Here is a 26,318-nt window from a genome sequence, read left to right on the forward strand (position 1 = left end):
AAATTAGAGGGGGCTTAAAAGTTTTTTGTGACAATGAATAAAAGGCAACTGAGAAAAAAGGGGCGCCAAAATGTGTGTACCTAGGGCTCCAAAATCGTAAATACGCCTCTGCGTATATCCTAAGTATAAGGTCTATGCGTATGCCGTATATCACGTTTGGCTATGATAACATAATCATAATAAAAAAATTATTTACCAGATAGAAATTGTTAAATTACTTATATCCAATAGTTAATTTTGCCCCATGCGCCATTATACCCCAGCCCCCAGGTTACTCTGAATAGTATGGGTGACAAAGCGTCCCCTTGTCTCAATCCACTATCCAGTCATAGGTCTAGTCATTAGCTTACTCTATTATGGAATCCAGAAATATAATTAATTTATTGACATTCAATCGAGACATCAAGTACCAGTCAGATAGGTACGCAAGGCAATTTTCAAAATATTTAGATTTTTTCTATGCTATTTGTATACCACAAGCCTATTCCCACCGTATTCACTATAAATTTACTAGGTAATAATAACATCTAGTAATATTGTATAAAATAATATTATAATTTATAATATATTATAAAATCAGTTTTTGACAAGAATATTAGTTCAACCTGCCGCATTTCTGACAGAAAAAGAGCACTGCATTGAAGCTGATACCATCGCGGAGGGCTGTCGAAAAAGTGTATAAACAGCAGGGCTTGAAACCGGTCCGGTTTTTACCGAAAATCGGTAATTTCCCGGAAATTTGGGGAACCTATAATCGGTTGGGGTTTGGTAAGTTCCCACACGAAACATAGCAGGTAAGCGAGTACATATGTAAGTTCCCACACGGAAAAAATTAAACCTGTACGTAAGTTAAGTTATTAAGACTTAGGAATGACAACTTAAACGAAATTGGTGTGGTTAAAATTTCACACCAACTACGTTTAAGTTGTCAGTCCTAAGTCTGAATAAAGTGGGAAGGAAGTTTGTGTTTGGCAAGGCTGAGCATTAACGAATTAAAAGTTAAAATTATATATTGTATAAGCAATTTATATAAACATTATTATGTGTCTGAAATTTTTTATTTTGAAAATAAGAAAATTTTAACTATAAATTAACTAAGTTACTTTTTTTTGCCAAGCCTTGGTGTTTGGTAAAATTTTTTTTTTCGTGTGGGAAATTACGTATGGATATTCAGGGGTAATTTTTACCTGTTATATCTCGTGTGGGAACTTACATTCGCCCAATCGGTTATCGTTATTATAAACCTATTTGTACTCCCGGTTATCGGTTATCGGTTACCGTGACAATTTTTCAGCTAACATAAAAGTTATAATAACGTAATATGTTTTAACCGGTTAAGAACCGATTACCGGTATTTATAAATACTGACTACCGTTACGTATGAACTATAATAATATTATATTTAATTTATTTTAGCTACATGAATGATTATACGCTCGTAGTTACTAATCTAAAACTATAAATGGTTTAATAAATAATAACTTCTTAAAACTATTCTTAAATCATACTATTATATTATTTTCGTTTTTTTTCTCTAGTCTAAATTCTTGTAATAATAATTCAAATAATGGGTATTCTACATTTCTATTTCCTATCTACCTATAACATAAAATATCGTTGGTTGGTAATGACGGTACTCGATAGTCGATAGTCCCGGTCTCCCTCATCGTATATTGTACTGGGAAATCTAAAAATAGCTTGATTCCTATAACAACACGAATATTGTATGAAGTATAGGGGTACAAAGGTGTAGTACAATTTTTTTTTTTAGAAAACCGGTATTCAATCGGTTACCGGTAACCGACATTTTTTGGAAGCGGTTATCACTTAACGGTAACCTGTAATTTTGAATATAGTACCGGTAATTGGTTACCGCTAACAACAGGAGCGGTATAAAACCGGTGACCGGTATCTAAAAAATTTCCGATTAAATTAATAACGGTTTCACACATGTAGTAAACTAAATTAGTATACTAAATTAATCGGTAAGATATAGTTATTAGTAATTAAAATATCACATATTATAACACATGTCATACAATATGAATATATTATATACCAATACTATAATTACTAATTAGTAATTTGTGAGTGGTAACATTAACATCAACATGTATACATTTTTAGCAAAATTGTTACTCCGTAAACTATCTATCTTAATTTTGAAGTTTGCTTGGAAATCTTTCCGCCACAAAATTCACAAAAAGTAAAATTTTACCAAAAAAACCATCATTCAAAAATTAACATTTTCCAAATTTTTTTCTCGGCAACGTATAGAACGCCATTTATATAAATAGTATAGCGCAGTTTTAGGCACCAAAATAAGCTCCTTCCTTATAAGGATGTAAGTAACATTAACATCGATTTAAAAACTGTTTTCAATCCCTTTCCTAGTTAGAACAAATATTTTTGAAAAAACCATTCGAGGATAAATAGTAATTTTACAGATGAGGGCGTATAAATGTCGTAAGGGGGACGGAGTGGCCGAGCGGACTAAGGCGTCGGCTGCGACGCAGTCGACCCTAGTTCGATTCCTAGGCTATGGGCGGCATTTTTCTTCGGACAAGTCACGGTGTCCGGAGAACAAGTGTCGCCATCCCCCATCCGGGCATGGCAGATACCTACCTGCGGGTGCCCAATCAAAAATTCTGCCAAACTAAACACATACGTGTTCCTCCCCCTACCGACTTAAGAACCTACAGTAAAAACTAAAAATAGCTAATGGCCTCAGCTGCCGGGCTCAAGATCAATAAATAAAAAAAAAAAAAATGTCGTAAATATTCATACTTCAAACGCTTATACATTTTATTTTTATTTAAATTATGGTTAGAGTCTTAGAGATTAGTTTAGAATAACTTATGAGAAAATTAGGAATGTTGCTTTTAAAAAAAGTTGTATTTAGATTTTGTGGATACGTTTTTTATCGTTGCCCCAACCCATGGCCCGTGAAGATATTCCATGTAACCCGTTACAAATTTTTAAAATAAAACATAGTAAAATATTGTATACCTACTATGTTTAACAAAATTATATTATTAAATTAAAATTGAGATTATTCATACTTTTATATTTGGTGGCCCGCTCAAAGATAATTGTTTATCAAAGTGGCCCGCCGAGGAAAAAAGTTTGGGCGTCACTGGCTTAGGCGCAAATTGACTAAATTTTTTGGGGGGACTCAAGCCCCCCTTCCCATAGGCCATATTGCTTAGTACCACAGAATATAAAAATTAGTACTAATTACTAGATTTTGAACTGGGGGGACTTGACCGACATTTGGGGGGACTAAGTCCCCCCAAGCCCCCCTCCTATTTGGGCCAATGGTCACTGTTATTTTTTTTCTTTTCTTTTTTATGATAAAGTGTTCCTGACAAGGTTACCTAACTTATTGATAATATTAATTAACATTTTTAACAGTTTAACAATTATTGGTAATGCATCACTGGTCTAAACTGTGTAATATGACACAAAATTATAATTTTTTAATGTTATAACAAAAAATCCATCATGGTTACTCAAAAAATGTATCAGGCCCAAAAGCATAACATAAAAATAATCATAATAAAACAATTATTGTTATCTCAATTCGTAATTTTCTCAAGAATTATCTGTCAAAATCTAACCATCTATCATATCGCAGACCTTAAGAAAAAAATAATTATAAATTGGAAATTTATTGGATCTAACAACTGCTTTGTAGGATCAAGGCAAATAAGAAAATAAAATCACTGAAAATTATGCTAAAAACTTATTTTAGTTCATATAATATTAGGTTTTTTTTTATTATTTAAATAAATAAATTGATTGAATACAGTTCTCAAATAAAAACTATCTATAAATCTTTGGATGACGAGGACTGCGAAATAAGTTCAGCAACTTTTTTATTTTCTAATATTGAATAATGATTTCCTTCAACAAAGTGTACCATGACTGCCGAATTAAAATACTATTGACATAACAAAAAAACAAAAAAAAACCGATTATATTGATTTTATGATTTGATAATAGTTATTTAATATTGAAATTACCTCCGAGAGTCCATAATCTTCGGATATTGGTAAAACTTGTTCGGTGGGGCGTATTAACAAAGTACGAGTTTTTAAGCTACCGTTAGGTTTTCCATCATAATTAATGATTGCCTTCAACTTAATATAAGCACAATTTAACAATTGTTTTTGATAGTCTTTACTGTATACAACATCATCAGGGACTTGTTCAATGAAATAATTTAAACGTTCATTCCATGAATTTATTTGGTACAATTCAGTCGTAAACTAAAACAAAAAAAACACAAAATGTTTCTATACTATTTACGTGAAAACAATTATTTAACTTACTTTAGTTTTATTGTGAGGCCAAACTAAATCGAGGAACCTCAGTATTAGTTGTACTTGAATTTCTTGGTCTTGTGTCTTATCACCACGAATTGCTAATTCAGTGGTCATTTTCAAAAATTGTGGAGCACTATCAATCAACCACAGTTGACCTGTACGATTATTTTTTTCCAGCATTTTTAAAACCTCAATGGCAATAAGTCCACCAAATGAATAGCCCACAATTGAAAATTCTTGATCAGCCGCCAATCGTTCTTGGATTAACTGCAATCAAATACATTTGAGTCAAAGCTAAAATTATAGTTAAAACTTTTATTTACTGTATAATGAGTAGCAGCCATTTCTTCAATAGTAGATGCAGTGCCCAAAATATCATATTGTAAACATAAGACTTGCATATTTAAATTTTTGGATAAAGGTTCCATAATTGATGAAATACCTTCAAGGCCGGGTATAACGAATAATGTGTTTAGTTTTGTAGTAGGTTGTTCGACTACAGAACCATCTTCACATAAAGATGGGATACGCATAACAGAATTATAAGCAGAAGATTCTTCTCCTATAGCTCGAATAAGATAACCCAATCCTACATCAGGCATTTGAGCAATTGACTTTGGTTCAAAATCGGCTTCCTTTTCTTTATCATCCGACGATCCGATTTCTTGCAATTTTGCAAATGTCATACTTCTGATGTCTTGAGGCGTTAAAAATACTTCAAATTGTCTTTCCAATGTCTGTTTGATTTCAACAGCCATCATTGAATCCATACCCAATTCTGCCAAGGTTGAATGTAAACTAATTGTTTTTAAATCCCTAAGACCAAGTATGTTAATTACAGTATCAACAATAGTGCCTGCATTACTACTAGATGCACGTTTCTCGGCAACTACCATGCTCGAGACAATAGGGTTATTTTTCTGAGTTAACAAATCATCCAATATTTCTAAGCAATTGCCAATTTTTTGTTGTAAAGTACCACCAATGACTACCTCTTGATTGTCTTCAGCCATATCAGCTACAAGACCCACTTCACCAACAGCTCCCCATTCAACAGCCAAAGCGGGCAATCCTTCTGAATGACGAATTTCACATATTCTTTCCATTACCGAATTGGACATACCATAATTAGTTTGTCCAGCGTTACCACGACCACAGCTTACGCTCGAAAAAATTACAAAATGTTTCAACTCCGGACACATTGTTCTAGAATATTTATCGAGCAATGACGTTGCAATAGCTTTTGGTCCAGCTGATGCTTTAAAATCTTCTTCTGTTTGATTTTCAAACAAAGCATCTTTCAAAACCTAAACAAAAGAACAGTAAAAATAAGTTATCACGTAATAAAATAAGTTGAAAACAGTAAATTTTAATTTTAATTTAAAAATAAATATAAAAACAAAGAGAAATTAATATTATAACAATGTTCATTGAATTAAAAACTTAAAATGTATGTAATTATTGTTATAATTTTATATCAACATGTGGAAATTACAAATTATTTATAATTATAATAACATGTATATGTATTTTAAAGATATTTTATAATTTTATCCAACTCATTGGTCTGCTATTGGCACAAACATAATATTATTATACAAATTAATAGAATATGAAATATGAAAATATATCTGCGTTAGAATAACTCAACAATTTTAAAAAACAAATAAAATAACTAAATTAATATATTAATCTTTAAATTAAAAAAAAAAATATTCAAAGAAGCTACATTGCTCTATAAACGATATATTATTATTACACTCGCACTCCATACCTGAACTCTCATTGAAGTTTAAAAAGTCACTGGTTTCATGACTTATTAGTTATTAGATATTACATATAAAATAATTAAATAATACTAACAAAATATTAAGGTATTAAAATCTGGTGTAACTTGTATAATATGGTTTCTCATTCAAACAATTCACGCCCCTATATATATCAAAATCGTATCTACTTATTATGCTAATTTGTGTAAATATTATGTATTAAGTATAAACTAAAATATTTATATTTACTAAGATACCTATAATTATTATACTCACTACAGCGAGATTAAAAATAGTAGAAACTGGTCCCAACTTATTTGCTTCGTTAAGCAATTGTTTAACTCCTTCTTCTGTAGTAATATCAGCAGTTGAAATTACCACGTTAGCTCCATACGATTCCCATACGCGTTTTCTCAATGCTTGGTATCCATTACGTATACCTGTTCTTGTAGTAAGAATGATATTTCTCGAATTTCTCAAAACCATCCAGTCAGCAAGTTCAAGACCAAAACCTCCCAGACCACCTTTATAGTATTTCATTTTAGTATAAATTCTCCCATATATATTACATAATATTATATATTTTATATAATATTAATTACCGCAAATAATACAAGACGAATTCTTGTCAAACGTTACTCTTGGGTATGCCTTTACATTTATAGACTGTGGTTTAATAAAACGATCTTCTTCTTCATCTCTGATTTTTATCAATACTTTACCAATATGTTTACCTGCAGCCATGTACCTAAAAGCTGGTTCTACCTGATCGCTTTCAAAAACTGTGCGCACTAATGGTCTTATCGCTCCAGAATCAATATTTTCTTGTACTTGACGTTGGAATACTTGCTTCCATTCATTTGGACTATCAAACAATGTGTCCAACATAACACCGTGGAAACTAATTTCTTTTAAAAATAATTCCATGCCTAAAATAAAAGTAAGTAAGTGTAAGTAAAATATTAAATGTAGAAAATATAGGTAATATTCAACCTATCATGCTGTTGTTTGCTAAATCGAATTTTCCTATTTCTAAAAATCGACCTCCAGTTGCTAAACATCTGACTGAAGCTAAAAGTTTTTCTTCAGCTAATGAATTCAATACCATATCAACACCTTTTCCATCAGTTTCCATCATTATCATTTGCTCAAATGATGAATCTCTTGAATTTCCAATATGGCTTTCAGGGATCTAAAGATAATACACATTATAAATATTATCTAACTTTTTGTTCTTTTCTTTCATTTTTTTTACCTGTGGGAAATGGGTTTTGATAAACTCCCTTTTTTCTGCCGTTCCAACTGTTGTAAAAATTTCGCATTCATAATAAAGTGCTATAGTTATAGCAGCTTGACCAACTCCGCCAGTTCCGGCGTGGATAAGTACTGAATCACCACGTTTCATTCGACCACTGACAATCAAAGCGTATATTACCTTAATAAAAATAAAATGTTAATAAATTACTTAAACATAAGTTACTATATCGTACTGTTCCATAAACTACTGGTACAGTTGCCGCTTCTTCTAATGACCAACTATCCGGTACTTTCCATGACAAATATTTATCATATACAAGTATATTTGTTAAAGCTCGTGACGTAATCATTCCCATAATTCTCTCTCCACTCTCGAGCCTACCGGAATATTCAAAACCGATTACACTTTCTTGATTAATGCGACCTCTTGCTATAACTTCAGGAGCTAGTTTAGCAGTAGCTAACATAATATCTCTAAAGTTCAAAGCAGTATAATAAACATGCGCTAGATCCGATTCAGCTGGTTGTTTTGTAAATGGAACAATGGATCCCTGAAACCATTTTAAAGAAGACAAATCGCCGCGGATTGAGGTATTAACACAACTATGTTGAACTTCGATTAAAGACGGAGGTTCTAATAATAAATGTCTGTACGATCCCCAAACTTTATTCTTGTAAACGTTTAATATTAAATCTTTGTTTAATTGTTTCTTATATAAGGGTTCGTCCAAAGAAAAGCTTGGTGCACATTTGTCCAATATAAATACACATCTAAAATAAAAAGTAAAATAAATATTAGTACAATATAATATATTACATAATTAATATAAGTATAGTTTAATATTAAGTCAATATGACATCAGGAAATGGATATTTTAGGTACTCGAGGTATGATATATACAATACAATATATTATCGCTTATGGATTTATGTTAAATTATAATACATTGTTTTGTTCAGATTTATTGCTTAATACTTTAGTGAACTATAAGTCAATATATGTATGCTTTTCATATCATATCAAGATAATGTAAGACCATTAAGACCTGTAGAGACCAAATTAGTATAGGTGGGTGTATAAATAACAATCAAAAATAATTATCTTAAATTAATATTTAAAAAGGTAGACTGATGGGTACCGCTCTGCTTTTACAGTAGTTTTCGAGCATGTCATTGTAATGGATGTGTTATATTCGAATTCAATGATAAATCATTGCATACGTAAAACGATTCAGAGCGTAGAATTTGTGTCATCCTAGCATACTTGAATAAACAATCAAATTTAATATTTAAAAAAAAATTATAAAATCAAAAATATCACATGGCTAAAAATAGCATAACTTTCCAGTGAACTTATTTTTTCGATAGAGGTAGAAAAACTTTTATGAATTTCCATCTGAAAAATAATTTACAAAATTTTAAAAATGTCTAATGCCTATAAATAGCCCAAAAAAAGTCAAAATAGTTTTAAAACTTTACCATATATGGAAAATGGTAATTTTAACATTTGGTGAAAATTTTGAATGTTTACGGTTTTTCGTTTTTGAATTACAAAAAAATATTAAAAATTGACAGATGAAAATTTGTTAATTATCCGGTGAAAATCCTAAAGTATCCTAAAAATTATAAATTCAAACTCATAAAAAATAAATGTTACTTTTTAAAAACTTTATTTTTCGTTTAAGATAGAAAAATTTGGAGAATCTTCTATTAAAATGTCTAATGTAAACTATAAAAATAAAAACTTTTATGCATTTCTAACTAAAACTAATTTGAAAATTTTCGAAATTTTGTCAAAGTTTGAACATTAAATTTATTCAAAAAATAATCGTGTCTATGTATCTTTAATATTTTTGAAATTCCATTAATGAAAATTATAAGGAATGTTGCATTAAATGTTCAAGCTTTTATCGTGATTAATTTTAAAAATGTTTACAAAAATTCGAAAAATTTCTCAAACCAATATTCTACCTACCATACATAGATAGGTACTATAGTGATACTATATTCATTGTTGAAAATTGAAGTTTTTTTTCTGCTATGAGTTCAGACACACAAACAAATTAAACATGTAAAACTAATTTATTCATCGTGCCACTCAGAATCTAATAATAATTAAAATTATTAATACTGTAAGGTACGTTAAAACTTACAAACATCAAATGGCCATGTTATGCATTTCAAATTAATAGCTTACAATAGAAAATAATTATTTTATTTTTTTGTTTAGTTGGTAGTTAGTTACATCAGATTACATGTAAATGTAGGAGTTACCGATTTGCACTGAAAAATATTCATTTTATCCTGGTTTTGCAATCTTTTATTATATTATAATTTTATAAATGTTTTATTTTTTTTTTTTTAAAGTGTTGAAAAAAAGTTTTAGGCTTGATCAAAAAGCTTGAAAATTTAATACAAGATCCTAAATAGACTTCTCTTATAGCTATTTAAAAATATTAAAAATACATAGTCACGATTATTTATTTTAAGCATTTTAAGTTAAAATGTTGACAACATTTGTAAAAATCAAGAATAATTGCAAATTGTTTTGATGTTTATACAAGAAAGTGTATAAAATATTCTTGATAAATAAATAATCTTCTTTTAAATAGTTTTTGCTGAAAAACAAATATTTAAAAATAGAATATAATCTAAGAACAATTTTTCGTATACACATTTGAAATTAAAATTGTAATGAATTAATTAGATATTTTAACAATGAATATCAATTTTTAGTTATTTTGTTGTAATTCAAAAATATTATGCGTATGCGGACTTAAGACTTTTAAGTATATTATTATATTTTACTATTAGTGATAACATGTTAAAATATTTAGATTAATTTTAAGCTATAGTCTATTAATTATACCACAATCCTATTCACACCGTTAAACGGCAAGTCAGTATAATATATATATTGACTATTGACTCGAAAAATCAATAACAATAATTAGCATTTGATGTAAATGTATACCAATTATTAGAAATTAAAATAATTAATGATATAATAAATCATAAATGCAATGTTTTCGGAAAAAACTAATTCAACCTACTACTAATAGAATTATTTATTACGATGATGAATATTAATTTTATAATTTATATATAAGGTGTAACAGGACTATTTAACAAATTGCCATTACAAACGTTGCTATATTTGTCAAATAGTCCTGTTACACACTGTATATAGACATATAGTATTAGTAGGTATATCAATTATACTTAGTAGTATAGGCGAAATACAGAATCGTTTTACGTATGGGATGATTTACCATTGAATATCAACAAATCCATTTCAGTGACCAACTCAAAGACGAGATACACTTGATACCAGCTGTGCCGGAGCGGTTACCAGATTGCCTACTTTTTAAATATTTAAAAATTATTTTTATTATAAGATTTACATGATAAGACGAGGTACTCACAGACTGTCAGACCTCTGTCGTTAGTACATTTTGTCCAATAAATTTTAAATATAGAATTTTAAAATGTAATACAAGATTCCTTAAAGTTTGTCTACCTTTATCACAAAAAAATGTCTACAAGAAAGTCAAATCAAATTGTTAAAAGCGTTTGAAGTTCATATTTTTACAAAATTGGATATTAACTCGATTTATCATGAAGCGATATTCTTATTTTGTTGTAATTCAAAAACGAATAACTGTAAATGCAAGAAAATTTCATTGAATGTTTATTTTTAAATTTTCTATACAACAAAAATTTTGAAAAAATATTTGGCTCATTTTGAGCTGTTTACGGATATTTTCAGTTTTCAATTTTTTCTTTAAATGTCAATAAAATTGTATTCGTTGGGTCAAAAAGCTTGAAAATGTAATGCAAGGCTCCTGATATACCGTTACAATAGCAGTTGAAAAATATTAAAAATACATAGGTTATTCAAAATAAACATTATTGTAAATTTAAAAATAAAAATTTAAGACATGTACATATACATTTATGGTATAGAATTTATGTTGGTGGAAACGCGGTAAATACTTATCTTATTAGGTTAAATCGAGTGTTGGGGGAAAACTGTAACTGGTAAGGTACACTTTAAGGTGGAAACGGGTAAGGATAACTATGGAAAATGGAAAGTTACACTTTCGCTGGAAACGTGTATCATTTTAATTAAATATGCGAGAAGCAAACATTCTAAATAATAAAAAAGAGTATTATTTTTATTATTTAATCTAAAGATTATTGAATTTAATATTGTACATACAGTGCTCGAAATGGACCGAAACGCACCGGAACGGCGTTCCGGTTCGTAATAAAAACTTTGGGTCCGTTCCGGTTGGTGAAAATTAAAATTTAAGAGTTCGGGTTCGTAAAAATCGACAGTATCACAATCTAGTGGATTAAAATCATAAAATTTCCTTTCGACAAAATATAATATTAATATATAATATACTTAATATAGATAGAAGTTCAATTTTGGTGCAACTATAAAACAAATGACCCAAGTCACGGTGTCCGGAGAACAAGTGCCGCCATCCCCCCACCCCGGGGCACGGCAGAAACCTACGGGTGCCCCATTAGAAATTCTGCCAAACACAACACACACGTGTACCAACCTACCCAATATAAAACCTACCAAACCTACCCAATATAAAACCTACAGTGCCCTCCCCACACCCAATGGCCTATGTTGCCGCGGGTTACCCAAAAAAAAAAAAAACAAATGACCGTAGGTACATGAAATTTTGACTGAATGTTTATATTAGCATTTTATATACACCATAACATTTTCCAAATATTTTGACTTATTTTGATCTGTTTACGGACATTTTCAGTTTCCATTTTTTCTATAAATATCAATAAAATTGTATTTCTGGGTAAAAAAGAGTGAAAATTTAATGCAAAGCTCCTGATATAGGTACCGTTACAGCAGTTGAAAAATATTAAAAATACATTGGCACAATTTTTTTTTATAAGCATTAAAGTTAAAAGTAAAATTTAACACCGTCCATTACAGTGATCCACTTGTAACCTACTGTACAGCAGAGTGACATCCACTTACCCACCTTTTTTAAGCTAAAAATTACTCATAATATTTGTATTTTTTTAACTAATTATATTGCATTGTAAGTAAACACGAATTAAAATAATATTATAATCCACATATTAATTTTATAAGCGTTCCGGTTCGTAAAATTTTCCATTTCGAGCACTGTGTATATATATATAAATATTACATACCTAACTCTGTCACCACCTGGTTCTTTTCTGATACAATTTAATAGTCCAACTATACCATTTGTAGGATCTTTTTCGCCGACAAGAACAATTTTTTGGCTTACAGATGCATCATCGGCTTTTAATAGTTTTTGTAATACAGGTAACCACGAAAACTCAGTACTCGATATTTTAACAACGATTGGGACAATGTTTTGCCCCAAAGGCTATAACAGTTTTTACAATATCAAATTATATTTTTTATATTAATAAAACAAGTAATTATGTTAATAATTATTTTTTCATACCTTTCTAACAAGCATTAATCGTTCCTGTTCTAAGGAAGCATCTAGACACACTTCTACAGAATCATGTGAGTATTCGACATTTAATTTCTCACGTGTCAGTAAAAATCCACCTGGTTTAAGAGTCGCAAAAACTTGTTCCAGGAAGTTAGAATCTTGTAGAACTCCTGAGCCCACAGCAAATAATACCGATTGATCTGGAGATAATTTTTTATCTTCCACTGTTATATTGGATCCTATTTCCTTCAATTGAGGGTGAGTCCCATCCGATAGAATAGATACTTCAGGCTAAAAAGATATATATATATATATATATTTATACATACATGTATAGGTACTAGAATAGGTATATTAATAAAGTTATAAATATAATTTAAAACCTGTATGAGTGGTAGATCAGCTAAGACATCAAGTATGATGGGGCTAAGAATTTGTACATCCGGGTTAAAAGTTTTATTTAAAATTTCTACAGTTTTTACTTTAATGCCCATGAGGTTTTCAATTACTAAATGCAAAGAAATGCGCACTATTTGTTCCAGTGTATAGCCCTAAAAATATAATATAGTTTCAAATATTAACTTCGATTTATTAATAGTTTATTTCGATTTACCGTTTCAATAATATTTGGAACAAATGTATATTTCTCTATAACTGGATCAGCTAAAGGCTTCCTTTTAGCAATTACATTTGCGTGAAGTCCTCGAATTTCTACACCGCCAGCTTGAATAAGATCTATTTCTGGGTACACGTAAACAGGGAACTCTGAAAATTCAATAACGGACTTATTATTAGGGGATATAATATAATATGTTTGTTATTTTATTTTATTTAGAATAATATACAATCTAATATCCATCCATAAAATGTTGTATAGGTAATAAGTAATAACTAATAAGTATATAATAATATGATGTAGGTTAGGTTAGGTTATAATATGATGATACACATTAATTTTTAGACCTGAATTCACGAGAGCGGAGAAAACCAATTGTTGACGGAACGTGATACACTCCGGTGTATAAAAAATATGATTAAAAGTTGGTCACTTATATATTATTAGTAATAGGTAAATTAATTACCCGGTTTATCTTCCGGGAGAGTTTGTAAGATTGTGGCGTGTTTTTTCACATTTATAAAAAGTTTCTGTAATGAAGTAGGCACAAAAAGGGCTCTTGTGTCTTCTTTTAATATTTGTATTTGTAACATATTATCCATGAATGCAACCCAATTATTAAACCAACCAACTCTTCCAACAGTTGCTATAAATAAACAAAAAAAAACCGAACCAATAAGAAATATGAAAAACAACTCGATATTGTTATTTAAGCTCACCATCAAGATTTACTCTATTTAAACTTCTAAACATTCCTTTATAGTTATAACCTCGGAGTCTTAATTCTTTGTAAATATCTTTTATATTTAAATCTGTATCATTTGGTTCGTCTGGATGCGGAGGCATGTCGATCATCTCGTTGTTGGCATCGGTAGGAATGTACAAACGACCAGTAACAACAGGTGCTCCACTTTCAACTACCTCAAACGTACCACTGCCTTTTTGTACCATTACAATAAACTCTACATTTCCATCTTTTGGAATATTTGTTGCTCTTTGGAAACGAACATTTTCAAATACAACTGGTACTTCAGAGTATAGTTCTCCTCGCATCAAAGCAAGTGTTTCCCATGCCATTACCTGTTAAATTAACACAAAAAAAAAGCATGAATCAACAAAATATTAATTTTAGACTGATCACTGGTGAAGGAAAATGTTAAAAAAATAGTTAGTTTATTATTTATTTTACGAGTATACATTTAAAGAGGACGCTACACCCGCATGTGTTGTCTCCGTCTGACAAATGTAAAACATTGCAAAACAGTTTTTCGCGGGTGAGAACTAGGGCTGTAGTCCAATTTTTAAAATTTTCAAATTTTAATAACATTTTTTTCAATATTGATATCGAAAAAAATAAAAGCGACATTGCACAACAAATGTTCTCATCTTTATAGTGTAAAAATTTGGTAGCTTAGCTTGGACTACAGCCCGAGTGGTTCTCACCCGTGCAAAACAGTTTTTGCAATTTTTACATATTTTGTAAGACGGAGACAACACATGCGGGTGTAGCGTTCTCTTAATAACGAACCTTTTATGTAACGTGTCGACAGTCGACACTCGACAGTGACAGCAGTGGTGTATTTATGGGGGTGATATGTGGGTCGTATCCCCGACAACCCCCCCCCCCCCAAGGAGACCAAAATTTGTACATAATACAACATGAATATAATATGTGTATAATGTATATAGGATGTTCATTCAAAATTGTACCTATATCACCCCCTTGATAAAATCCTCGATACACTACTGAGTGATAGTATAATGACCACGGCGCAATACGTAATTTTTAGAAGATAGCATAATATATTTGCTTTCCTTATTAATTATATTGTTTATCGTTTATGTGTACTATGTGCGTTTATGATTATTGACTAATGTATACAAATATGAATATGTAAAATAAAAGTTTTTTTTTTTTACTAACCCAAAAAACAATATATTATTAAAAATATTTTGTGTTTAGTCTATTTGGTTCACTTTTAAAAAAAGTTTATGATTTATGAGGCATGACCTATCATAACATAACAAAGAACTAAAGACCCTCTAGAACTCCCTATGTTATATCCTACAGTAAACTTGTTTAATGATTTTAGAGTATTTAATTTAAAAGCCTTTTATTACAAACTAAACTATTACCAATTGTACCTAATTCTAATTACCTATATTTAAACTTTTTAAAATAGCAGGTAAGCACAATCATAAAAAAAGAAATGATAAAGAGTGATTACCAACTTATAAATAATAAATAATGTAATGAAAAAAATATACCAAATATCCGGTTGCTGGGAATAAATTTCTACCATCAATCACGTGACCAGATAAATACTCATGTTCTTCATCTTTTAACGAAATCGAAATATTTCGTTCACCAGATTTAATTTTATCTTGAACACGATACATTGTCACGTACCAATCTTCTGAATGCTCCCATCGTACTAAAGGTGCAATCATTGGAGTACCTCGGCTAACCGGAAACTCGATATCCGGGTAAAGATTACTGATTTTTGGATTGAGACCAGCTTCAAATATTCTTTATAAAATAGAAATAGGTAAAGCATATTATAACAAAAACATTAAAATTATTCTTACTTTCCAAAAGCTGACAGTAGATACTCAATTCCATCTTTATGATTCCTAGAAGCTAAATCTACATTGGTAATATTTGTTTTGTGTGATCGGTTTAATACATCTTGGAGAACACCATGCGGAGATAATTCAATTAATACAGACCCCTTTGGCACATGTTCAAATGTTTCATCAAATAATACACTATTTAGTAAATTATTTGCACAATATTCGGCAGAACAATATTTAGCTTTATCTTCGCCCCATTGTTCTTCTGGTACTGATGTACTTAACCATTTTTCCGACCGTAGTTTAGGATTTGTTATAATATTTTTCAGATATTCTAATAATGATGGGATTGCTTTTTTAATTGATGTTGAATGATATGGAGTATTTAGTACATTTATCATTTGCGTTGAAATATCTTTTGATTTTAATTTAAGAACAAACTGTTCAACAGATTCTTTTAGACCAGATATAGCGCAACTATCTGGCGAGTTATGCCAAGCTACTACAACATTTGTTGGAAGTAAGTCTTTAATTTGATTATATCCAATACCAACAAACGCCATTGCACCTAAAGGAATCTTTGAATTTAATGTAGCTAAGCCATAGTAATAAGCAACTTTTATAGTCTGTTCAGATGTTAAACAGCCATCAGCATAAGCACACACTAATTCCCCGATTGAATGTCCAATAATAATGTCTGGAGTAATTCCAATAGCAACCAACACATCAAACAATGCAATCTAAATTAAATTTTAAAAAAATTATAAAGGTTTTACATATTTCTAAATTGAATAAAAACATTTTAAAAGCATAAAAATTAAATATTTACTTGCATGGCTGCAATTCCCACAAACGAGTTAACTGTATTGTTTAATATATTAGCATCAGTGCTAGTAATTATTTTTACTAAGTCAATTCCAAATTCTTTTAAAATACTATGACTCTTTAAAATTGATTCATTGAAAATTGGTAATTGCATCAATGATGTACCCATGCCAGTCCATTGAGAACCCATTCCAGAAAACACGAAACATACAGAACGTGATTCACCGGAATAATACTAAATAAATATACTTATGATTAATCATTTTTAAAACATTTAAACAAAAATAAATATAATATGACCTATTTAGTTATTTACTTGTAAATCCATTGAGTGGTTTGCTTTGCAATCTTTTTTTATGATAGTATATCCTCTGTAAATATGCCCAGGAATCTGCTCTGCTTGAACATCTTGTAATAAACGCACATATTCTTTATCCAATGATCTTGACAAGAACTAAAATGTAAAATAAAATCATACATCTATAGATGTCAACTGAATATTTTTATATGACTTACATCGTTTAATAAACTGGTTACAGCTTCTTCGGTTCTACCAGATGCTACTACTAATCTAGGTAAATCGTCTTCCGGAAGCCCGTTGTTAATTTTACTTTTATTGTTCCAATTAAGTAATACGTGACAATTAGCACCACCAAAACCAAATGAATTAATACCAACTAAACCACCATTCCAAGGTGTCTTATCAGCCACCACATTTATACGACCGTTATAAAATGCTGTAATGTCCTCTCGTGGAGTGTTAAAATTTATATTTGGAGGTATAAAACCAGATTCCATAGCTATGATAACTTTTGCTACAGAACATAAACCAGAGGCAGGTTCTGAATGACCAATGTTAGATTTCACAGAACCAATCAATAATGGTCCTGTACGGCCAGGACAAAACACATTTTCTAGAGCTTTCACTTCTTCTGGATCACCAACCTATGTGTAATTAATATTAATATTTATTCATAAATTAAATATTAAATGTGTACATACTTTAGTCCCTGTTCCATGTGCTTCTATCCAAGCTAAATCACTCGGCTTTATTTCACACTCTTCGTAAAACTCTTCTAATAACCTTTGTTGTAATGGTCCCGAAGGATAAGTTATTCCTTGCTCTTTATACCCATCACAGTTTGTTTTAGCATGCACAACTTTTGCATAAACTCGTTTAGCATTTTTTGCTTTTTGTAAGTACAGAACACAAACTGCTTCTGATCTAACATACCCATTAGCTGCTTCGTCAAAAGATTTACACCGACCATCCGTACAAAGTACACCCAAACGCGCAAATTGCAGAGATACGTATGGATGGAGACACAAGTTACATCCTCCAACAAGTGCAGAATCACAGTGTCCATCTCGAATCGCCTTATAAGCGTGTTCCAATGCATATAAACTTGAAGAACAAGCAGAATCTACTGAATAGCTAGGACCTATAAAGATTTAGAAAATTATAGTTTTGTTTTAATTATATAAAACACATATTGTAATCATGTCATATTTACTTAATTATATATTAAGAGGAACCGCATGTTTGGTTAGGAGTTTATCTAGGGCATATCTCAAGATGCCATTGACATTTATATTTTAAAGAGAATTATGAGCATTTTAAATTTGTAATATTTTACATATAACTACCTATATAACTTATTTACTATAGCTCGTTATAAAATTAAAAATCAATACAAATCTACGAGGTTCATTAGATATTATGCTTACCTATAAGTTTGATAATTGATTAAATCACTAATTCACTTTGGAATTAAAGCTAACAACTTTAAATTGGTTCTGTTGAACGTATAACATTGATATTATGCTGTACGTTTGTAAGACGGAGCAACACTTACGACTTTGCAACTTGCGACTTGCGACTAACCTCTTAAGTATGTTTAAAAAAATAAATATTACTCACCATTTACACCTAACCAATAAGATATCCTATTAGCTAGCATAGCTCGAGCACAACCAGTAAGTCCAAATCCATTAACTTGAAGTTTTTCATAAAACCAAGTTTTTTCTGACTCACTGAAGCATGCTCCAACAAACACTCCTGTTTTCGATCCTTTTAATGACTTCGGAGAATTGCCTAAAATAACAAATAATAAAATAATATTTCATTTTAAAATTTAAACTATTATTAAAATTGATTTTTTTGTGTTTTTAATAACTCAGAGTCTTAGAGTTTGGTTCATTGTTTTTAAATTCTGATTTAGTTTAATTTAATTTCGAAATAACTTGACTTTTAGCTTTTAAAAATGTCGTAATCTTATAAATATATCATGTTTAAATATGCTATTATTATAATGTAAAATATTTATAATTTCGCGTCCTTATAGGTATTATTGTTGTGAAACATGAATTATAAATAGGTAAGTGAAAGTAATTACTAATTAAGTATGGTAGTACGAGTATAAAAAAGATAAATATAAATAAGATATATAAAGATAAAATGTTCGTACAACGGAACTAGACGTAAAGACTTATAGAAGTTCTATTTCTATATTGTTGGATTTAAAACATTAGTCTATTGGTGATTGTGTTTTTAAAAAAAATGTTAAATGTTCCAGAAAGTGCCAACAAACAATAACATGTACCTAATAACAAGTATAGTAACTAAAAACTAATAAACATTCTAACGATAGTCCATAATATAACTTTTTAGTCATTTTTTATACTCATACTACCATACCTATAATTACTAATTAGTATTAACCTACACTTATTTATAATTTATGTTTCAAAATAATAGTTTTACACTTTATCTACCTAAGGATATACAATTATAAATATATCACATACGTATTGGTATTTTACATATTAATATATTATAGTTAATTTAAATATAGAATAGCAATAAACAATTAATAAGATAATTTAGTTTAAACTTTAAAATAATATAAAAACGTTCCATTTTTATTATGTGCCTGCATTGAAATAGATATTTAGGTAAACTTACCTTACGGATAGTAAAATCACATAAAAATTAAATTCTTTGACAATTTGCCTAGGCATTTAGTAAAATTCCTGATTTTACTTTATGCCTACGACATATGTACAGCATAAACGTTCAGGTATTCACCTCATAATTTAAAATACCATAACCCATTTATCAACACTTATTATAGTTATTCACTAATAGGGTCTAAAAGACGTCGAGATTTTAGGTATATTATACTATATCTACGTGGTTGTCTCGTGAGTCTATAGGATATATTTGTAAACATTTATTAGGTTCAACAAAATTAATTCGAATTTTAGATCTTTCCGTTGATAATAATATATATATATACGTATAATTTATATTCGTATAGTGTATATGCCTAAACGGCTACTTGGCTGGACCTGTTGCCTGTTAAATAATTTATCATTATTTATAAATAATATTAAAATAATTAGATTTTACTGTTCTATAATTATTAATTAGATACCTAGAAATAAATTGTTTAAAAAAAATTTAGTTTTTATTTTATAATTTATAGATATATCCTTGTTTAAGCATCTAAAATAAACGGAATACAAAATCGTAACAAAAGTTTAAATTGGGTCTGTAGTTAGCGCCAATCAGGATCAATAAAAAAGAGGGAAAATGTAACAAAATCAAAATACAATTGAATATTAACGATTAAATTAAATAATGTCCGATAATTTTAAAAGATAAATAATAACTAATTTGTGAGTTATAAGTATAATTAATATTTGTTTGAAAGAAAAAAATGTTTAAAGTTTCTTTAAAACCTTATATATGGTCAGGTGCAGTTAATTTTGTAATCGGGCTTTCTGTAGTAGGTATTTGTTTGAAACTATGTACTATCAACTGTCAAGTATGATTTTTGATTAAGGTAACTGAAAATTCACTTATGTATGCATATATTTTTTTTCCTAATAAACTATTTGAAAAATAGTATTTTCTCATTTCCAAATTATATTATTGATATTTAACTAATGTATAAGTGTGTAATATCAGTTAATAGTTATATTTTAATGTACCATCTTTAAAAAAAATTTTTCGATGTTATGATATATTACGTTCTGGCTGATAGGTTAGGTTAGACATATAATACTATACACATCTAAACATCTTATAGAAAACTATTTTATAATATTTACATAGGTACGTACCTACCTATATTAGACGTCTATGAACGAGGCCTCAATTAGACCTTCCTTAGATACCTATCTTATAAACATATATTTTTTTATTTTAATCCATAGATTCTATGCAAATACATTTATACATCAATTAGACGTATTTTAGATAATATATTATAGATCTGAAATGTACACTTGGAAGATACAATAATACATTAAGAAATAATATGCGATAATAACAATAATGTACGATAATATTTTCGATGGTGTTAAAAAAAACGTTCTATGATTATAATAGGTAGTTAATTATGAATGATAGAAGTGTACACTTTAAACGCTTTCATCATGATGAAACAATTTTAAATCACCAATATAGTTTGACGGAAAGAACTTAAATTTGTCATGTGCAGTTGGCGGCTTGTTCGCCTTAAATTTTATTTCAAATTAGGTACTTAGTGAAGGTATATTTATCAAAAGGCATTGTTTTTCTTCGAATTACTATCAGATCGAGTATTCATGTCGAATAACCGAGTTTCAAATGATGGTTGATTTGAAATATTGATATTCGACTGTATACCTATTTATTTAAGTTTTAAACCAGCCAGGCCCAATTACATACATTATACAATAATCGTTCATTAATAATAATTAAAAAGAAAAAACCACAAAGTACAATATACCTACCTACCTACAATTTATAATATATACCTACTTAAGGCTATGAATTTACAAGTATGGTATTATAATACATTTTGAAAGAGTTGAAGTTTGGTGATAATATGAACAGATCAATGTTCAACACATTTACCTATAGTTTTTATAATTCTGTTGAGGGGGTGTTGCTTGAATACTTAGTTACATTTTTGGTTAAATAAAATGTATTTTTAGACCGGGTGCTACGTGTAAGGGTATGGAAGGATTAAATCAATTTGAAGTAAGCCTCCTGAAGAAACCAGCTTCGACTTGATTATTAACTGTACGGAATATTTTTATATCATCAGCAAATATTAATTTAGTGCAGTTTTGGAAATGAATGTCATTAATAAAAATAAGAAATAATATTGGTGCTAAATGGGACCTTTGAGGAACTCCCGATGTAACACGTATTGAAATAGACCAATTCTCTTTGTAAGCTACGATTTGCTGACGATCTTCAGCAAAAGAGATACCCCATGATAAAAAAGATCCACAAATACCAATCTGTTTTAATTTTATAAATAAGATAGAATTATATTGAGTTTGTAAGCTTTGTTACCTGAGTCCACAATTGCCTCATAAGATTTTTCCAAAATTATACGACACATAGGATCCATAGTATGGGCTTGTTTATAATGAACCCCAAAAAATGCCGCGTCGAACTTATTTACTTGATTCAGTTTTCCAGTTCGCTGTGGTATTTCCGGGTGTTCTAAAATAATATATAGGTATTAGATAAATCAACAATATTATAATGTTTATCATAGGTAATTCATAACGTAAACAATATTCAATTTTTACCAATTGTCCATCTTCTGTTATCATCAGATATTAAGTCCACTTTGTTGAAAAGATTGTCTGCAAAATCTGGAAGACCGTCAGAGTTTGGAAAAGATCCAGAAAACCCTGATATGACGATTTCATCGCCTGGATCACATTTTACCAAACGGCGGCCTGCCCTCAACGCTATCTCCCTATCTGTTTTAATCTTAAGCTCAATAGCTTGTTGTCGCGACATATTGGTTTACCTAAAATTATGGAATTATTGTCATTAGCACCTGATACACCAAAAACATAATGGATATAAGTACTGAGAAAAAACATTTGTTCGATGTTAGAACACATGTTTATTCATTAAATTAATAGATCACAGGATGTGCCATTGATTTGCATATCGTACGATCACAAACATATAGTTATTTGTATAGGGTCGTATATAGTCATAATAGGTCTTAAGGTCGTAGATCATCTAATCGACGAACGAATAATTTATGTTTTACTATGGACGGCTTGTAAATAGGTACGAACGATATTATGAAACTATAATAATATGCATTGGAATTATTTAAATAGGAAAATGTATTTTCTTACGTAATAATTATAGCTGAGTATATACAGTGCGATGGGTTCTGAGTAAAATAGTTATGAAAATTTAAAAAAAATATATAATACACGTCCAATAATAAATTAAAGGAATACCTACTCAGATCGCCAGATATTAGGTAAATTTCTAATGGTATGTACTGATGACAGGAAGTGTGGTAAATAATGGTACCAATACCAAATAAAAAACAATAAGGAATAAAATTAATTTCATACTTGCATAGTTGCATGGGTAATACGCCTATAGGTATATTGATTTTTATTTTTATTAAGTATTTATCAATTAGTAATTACCATTATTATTATTACCTATAGGTGTACCTGGGCACGTCCTGGCATTTGAGTATTTATGAGCTATCTATTTTTGATAGGTACTTACTATTTCATTAAGATAGAATTTATGAAATAATAGATAGGGAAATTAGTATTCCAAAATGTTATATTTATAATATTATTTGTTAATTGTTGTGTATATCGTTACCAAAAATACGACTGTCTAAATAGTTGAAAAAAAAATAAAAGTTTGACTTCAACCATTAGGAACATATATTATTTATATTGTGTACCTACGTAATGTAGGCCTATATCTACATTTCAAAAACTTAATAGGCATGTCGTAGATATAAAATAATTATGAGCAACAATAAAATTAGCTAAGTACCTATCAAATCTTTTTAATATTAAGTATCTACCTTCATTAAAAAAATTATTGTATGATAGGCATATTAATGCATTTCATTAAGTATGTTTTATTATTTTCCTATAATATTTTTATGTGTACGATGTAGGTACCTACCTAATTATGAAATCAATCATAAAAACACGAAATCAATGAACTTAATTGAACCTAATGCTAAATAGTTTTAGTCGAATAACCTGTAGTAAGGTAGGATTTATCCACAGAATAAATTGAATTACAATAAATTATAATATATTGTGTTGTGTGATCTGTTATCTATCTAGACTCTAGGGCAGGGGTGTTTAGCAATAGGCGGCCCGGGGTCGTCAAAAATATTTTACTTAAAAGTTGATTTTTTTTTTAATTATTCGTCTCTGTGTTGACCCAAAATAACTTTCCAAGCATAGGCCCCTAAAATTTTTAGTCAAATTATCCGGACTCCCTTGGAAACTAATTGCCGAACCCTGCTCTACCTACTATGACATGAGTGCGATTTATACATTGCACACGAATCATTCGTGACGAATTTATTGCGTTCAGCTCTTATCTTAAAATAAAGATGACACGCATTCAGTCCCAAGTTGAATTATTAACTATATTGTTTTAGTGATTTCCATCTGATCATTAATTGTATAAATACATTTTTATATAGTTGACACTTGATATGCCTATATTAGGCGATTAAAATATTAAATGAATCGGTGTATTGGCATTATGAGATCCATACCAATCTCATACTTGCATTCTACAAATTAAATGGTGACTGACTAAGTACCTATTTATTTATTCTATGGGTATACTATATAGGCCATTATAGTATACCTACCAAACATGTTGATATGTCTATTATAATTAATATTTTTAAGTTAATATAGAAATCGAAAGTTGGTTTTAAAATAACATTGTACTCTAAAAAATTTACCATAACCCTCACTTTCCATAGATTTAATTTGTATGTTATTTAATAATTTGGAGAGAATATATGAACCATATTAGGTACGAATGTACAATTCTACCCACTTTTAATGCTATTTATTTGAATTTACCGAAATAAATTATATCATTATTCTAATTTACAAACCTCATTCATTAATATCTAAGTATTGTTTATTATTTATAAATAAACTTAAGTAATAATATAGGTAAGGTAGAACTATTGACTATTACTACTGATTAAGTTTTATCTGAAATTATTTTGACATTGTCTTATTTACTAAAATTAACATTTTATTCACGTTTTATTAAAGAACAGGCATAGGTAGGTCTCAAAAAAAATGATATTGATTACCTATCCAAAAATTAAATTTTTAGGTAAGAAACTATTCAGTTAGATTATCATAGTCTACACAACCCACAAGACATTATTCCATACGATTAACAACAAATATAATTCTTAAATATTTTTAATAAATACAAAGTTGAGTATAAATTATTTTTTTACTTTTTTAATGATCCCTATTTAATTCAGAAAAGTCTGTACCTACCAATGTACTTTTTCAAATTTTCTTTTCTAATAATTATTACGAGGATGTCATCATCACAACTACATGTGTTGTCTGCCTTACAAATGTCCAACATAGTAAATTTGCGTTCAACAGAACTACTTGTGTGAATTGATCTAATATCATACTTAAAGGTAAAGACATAATATTATGTGCTGCATGTCGGTTATTTTTATGATAATTCAATCTTTCAATGATTGATGAGTATTTAAAATATTCCAATTAAAAATATGCCCATAACTCATTTAAAACTAAAATATTGTAAAATAGTAAAAGACTCATATAATGTTATAGCTTATAACTCAAAATTGGTTCTACTGAAGACAAGTTTGCTATGTTGTAAATTTATAAGACGGGGATGACATATACGAGTATGAGTCCTCTAATACAAAGTACAAAAAAATACATTGAATTAACAGAATATAATCAAGTAATTAATTATTATCAATAAGTACTTCCACAATTGTCAAATAAAAGTATATATTTTAATATAATCTTATAGTATTATAATGTAGTATAATTATCCTAAGTGCAATAAATGGTTTTTATTATAAATTTGTATTTTATATAGTTTTATTTGTTCAGTACATAAAATGTATCATATTTTAATTCTGTATAGATATGTAAATAACAAATATTAATTATTCCATTTTTATACAAATTAAAGTAAAACAATAAAATAATTTTAGAATTAATTTTTCTAAAATTAATTTAGAATATTTTTAATGAACTTAAAGGTTTATCAATCAATATGAAAGTTAAGATTTTAGAGTTTATCAATTATTCGTAAATAATTACTTGAGGAAAAAATAAAAACAATAAAAATAACTTGAGAATTAAAAACTGATGAGAATAAAATAATAAATCAAATTACTTTTAAATTTGTACACAAGTTTGACCATTAAAACACATACTACCGTGTTTTTATAAATAAGTAGATATTAATAGTAGGTATAAGGAAATAAAAATAACAAGTAACTATTAAAAGTAACTTACCGTTTAATGATAAAATGATAAATAAATAAAATGTCCTTAATCAAAACTGATCCAACGGTTACTGAAGTTGTACCGAGAAGGTTCTCGGCAACACAATGACAAGCGTACTCAGTTCAGG

The 26,318-nt window shown here is 29.1% G+C and overlaps 1 protein-coding gene across 1 annotated transcript; it reads right to left on the reverse strand.

Moving 5' to 3' along the window:
* Nucleotides 1–3,726: 3,726 nt before the first annotated feature.
* On the reverse strand, nucleotides 3,727–26,303 carry LOC132942457 (fatty acid synthase-like). Its single transcript, XM_061010855.1, has 25 exons — nucleotides 26,201–26,303; nucleotides 22,442–22,668; nucleotides 22,200–22,352; nucleotides 18,768–18,941; nucleotides 17,849–18,288; nucleotides 17,363–17,791; nucleotides 17,163–17,300; nucleotides 16,851–17,081; nucleotides 16,037–16,761; nucleotides 15,716–15,977; nucleotides 14,167–14,527; nucleotides 13,914–14,093; nucleotides 13,445–13,596; nucleotides 13,215–13,382; nucleotides 12,838–13,122; nucleotides 12,554–12,756; nucleotides 7,588–8,125; nucleotides 7,353–7,532; nucleotides 7,091–7,289; nucleotides 6,700–7,026; nucleotides 6,374–6,621; nucleotides 4,652–5,635; nucleotides 4,335–4,595; nucleotides 4,026–4,271; nucleotides 3,727–3,943 (listed from the first exon to the last, which is right to left on the reverse strand). Exons 2-25 carry the CDS (start codon nucleotides 22,656–22,658, stop codon nucleotides 3,830–3,832), a joined length of 7,215 nt encoding a protein of 2,404 aa, XP_060866838.1. The 5' UTR covers nucleotides 22,659–22,668; nucleotides 26,201–26,303; the 3' UTR covers nucleotides 3,727–3,829.
* Nucleotides 26,304–26,318: the final 15 nt, after the last annotated feature.

The sequence above is a fragment of the Metopolophium dirhodum genome, chromosome 4 (assembly GCF_019925205.1).
Source record: "Metopolophium dirhodum isolate CAU chromosome 4, ASM1992520v1, whole genome shotgun sequence".
Taxonomy (NCBI): Eukaryota; Metazoa; Arthropoda; class Insecta; order Hemiptera; family Aphididae; genus Metopolophium; species Metopolophium dirhodum.

Bases quoted from the DNA above. Each gene is read 5' to 3' on its own strand.
- LOC132942457 (XM_061010855.1), bottom strand. From the start codon at position 22,658: ATGTCGCGACAACAAGCTATTGAGCTTAAGATTAAAACAGATAGGGAG. The intron at 12,757-12,837 runs GTATGAAAAAAT...AAACTGTTATAG, and splicing joins GATTAATGCTTGTTAGAAAG to CCTTTGGGGCAAAACATTGT. The intron at 7,027-7,090 runs GTTGAATATTAC...CTTTTATTTTAG, and splicing joins AGCAAACAACAGCATGATAG to GCATGGAATTATTTTTAAAA.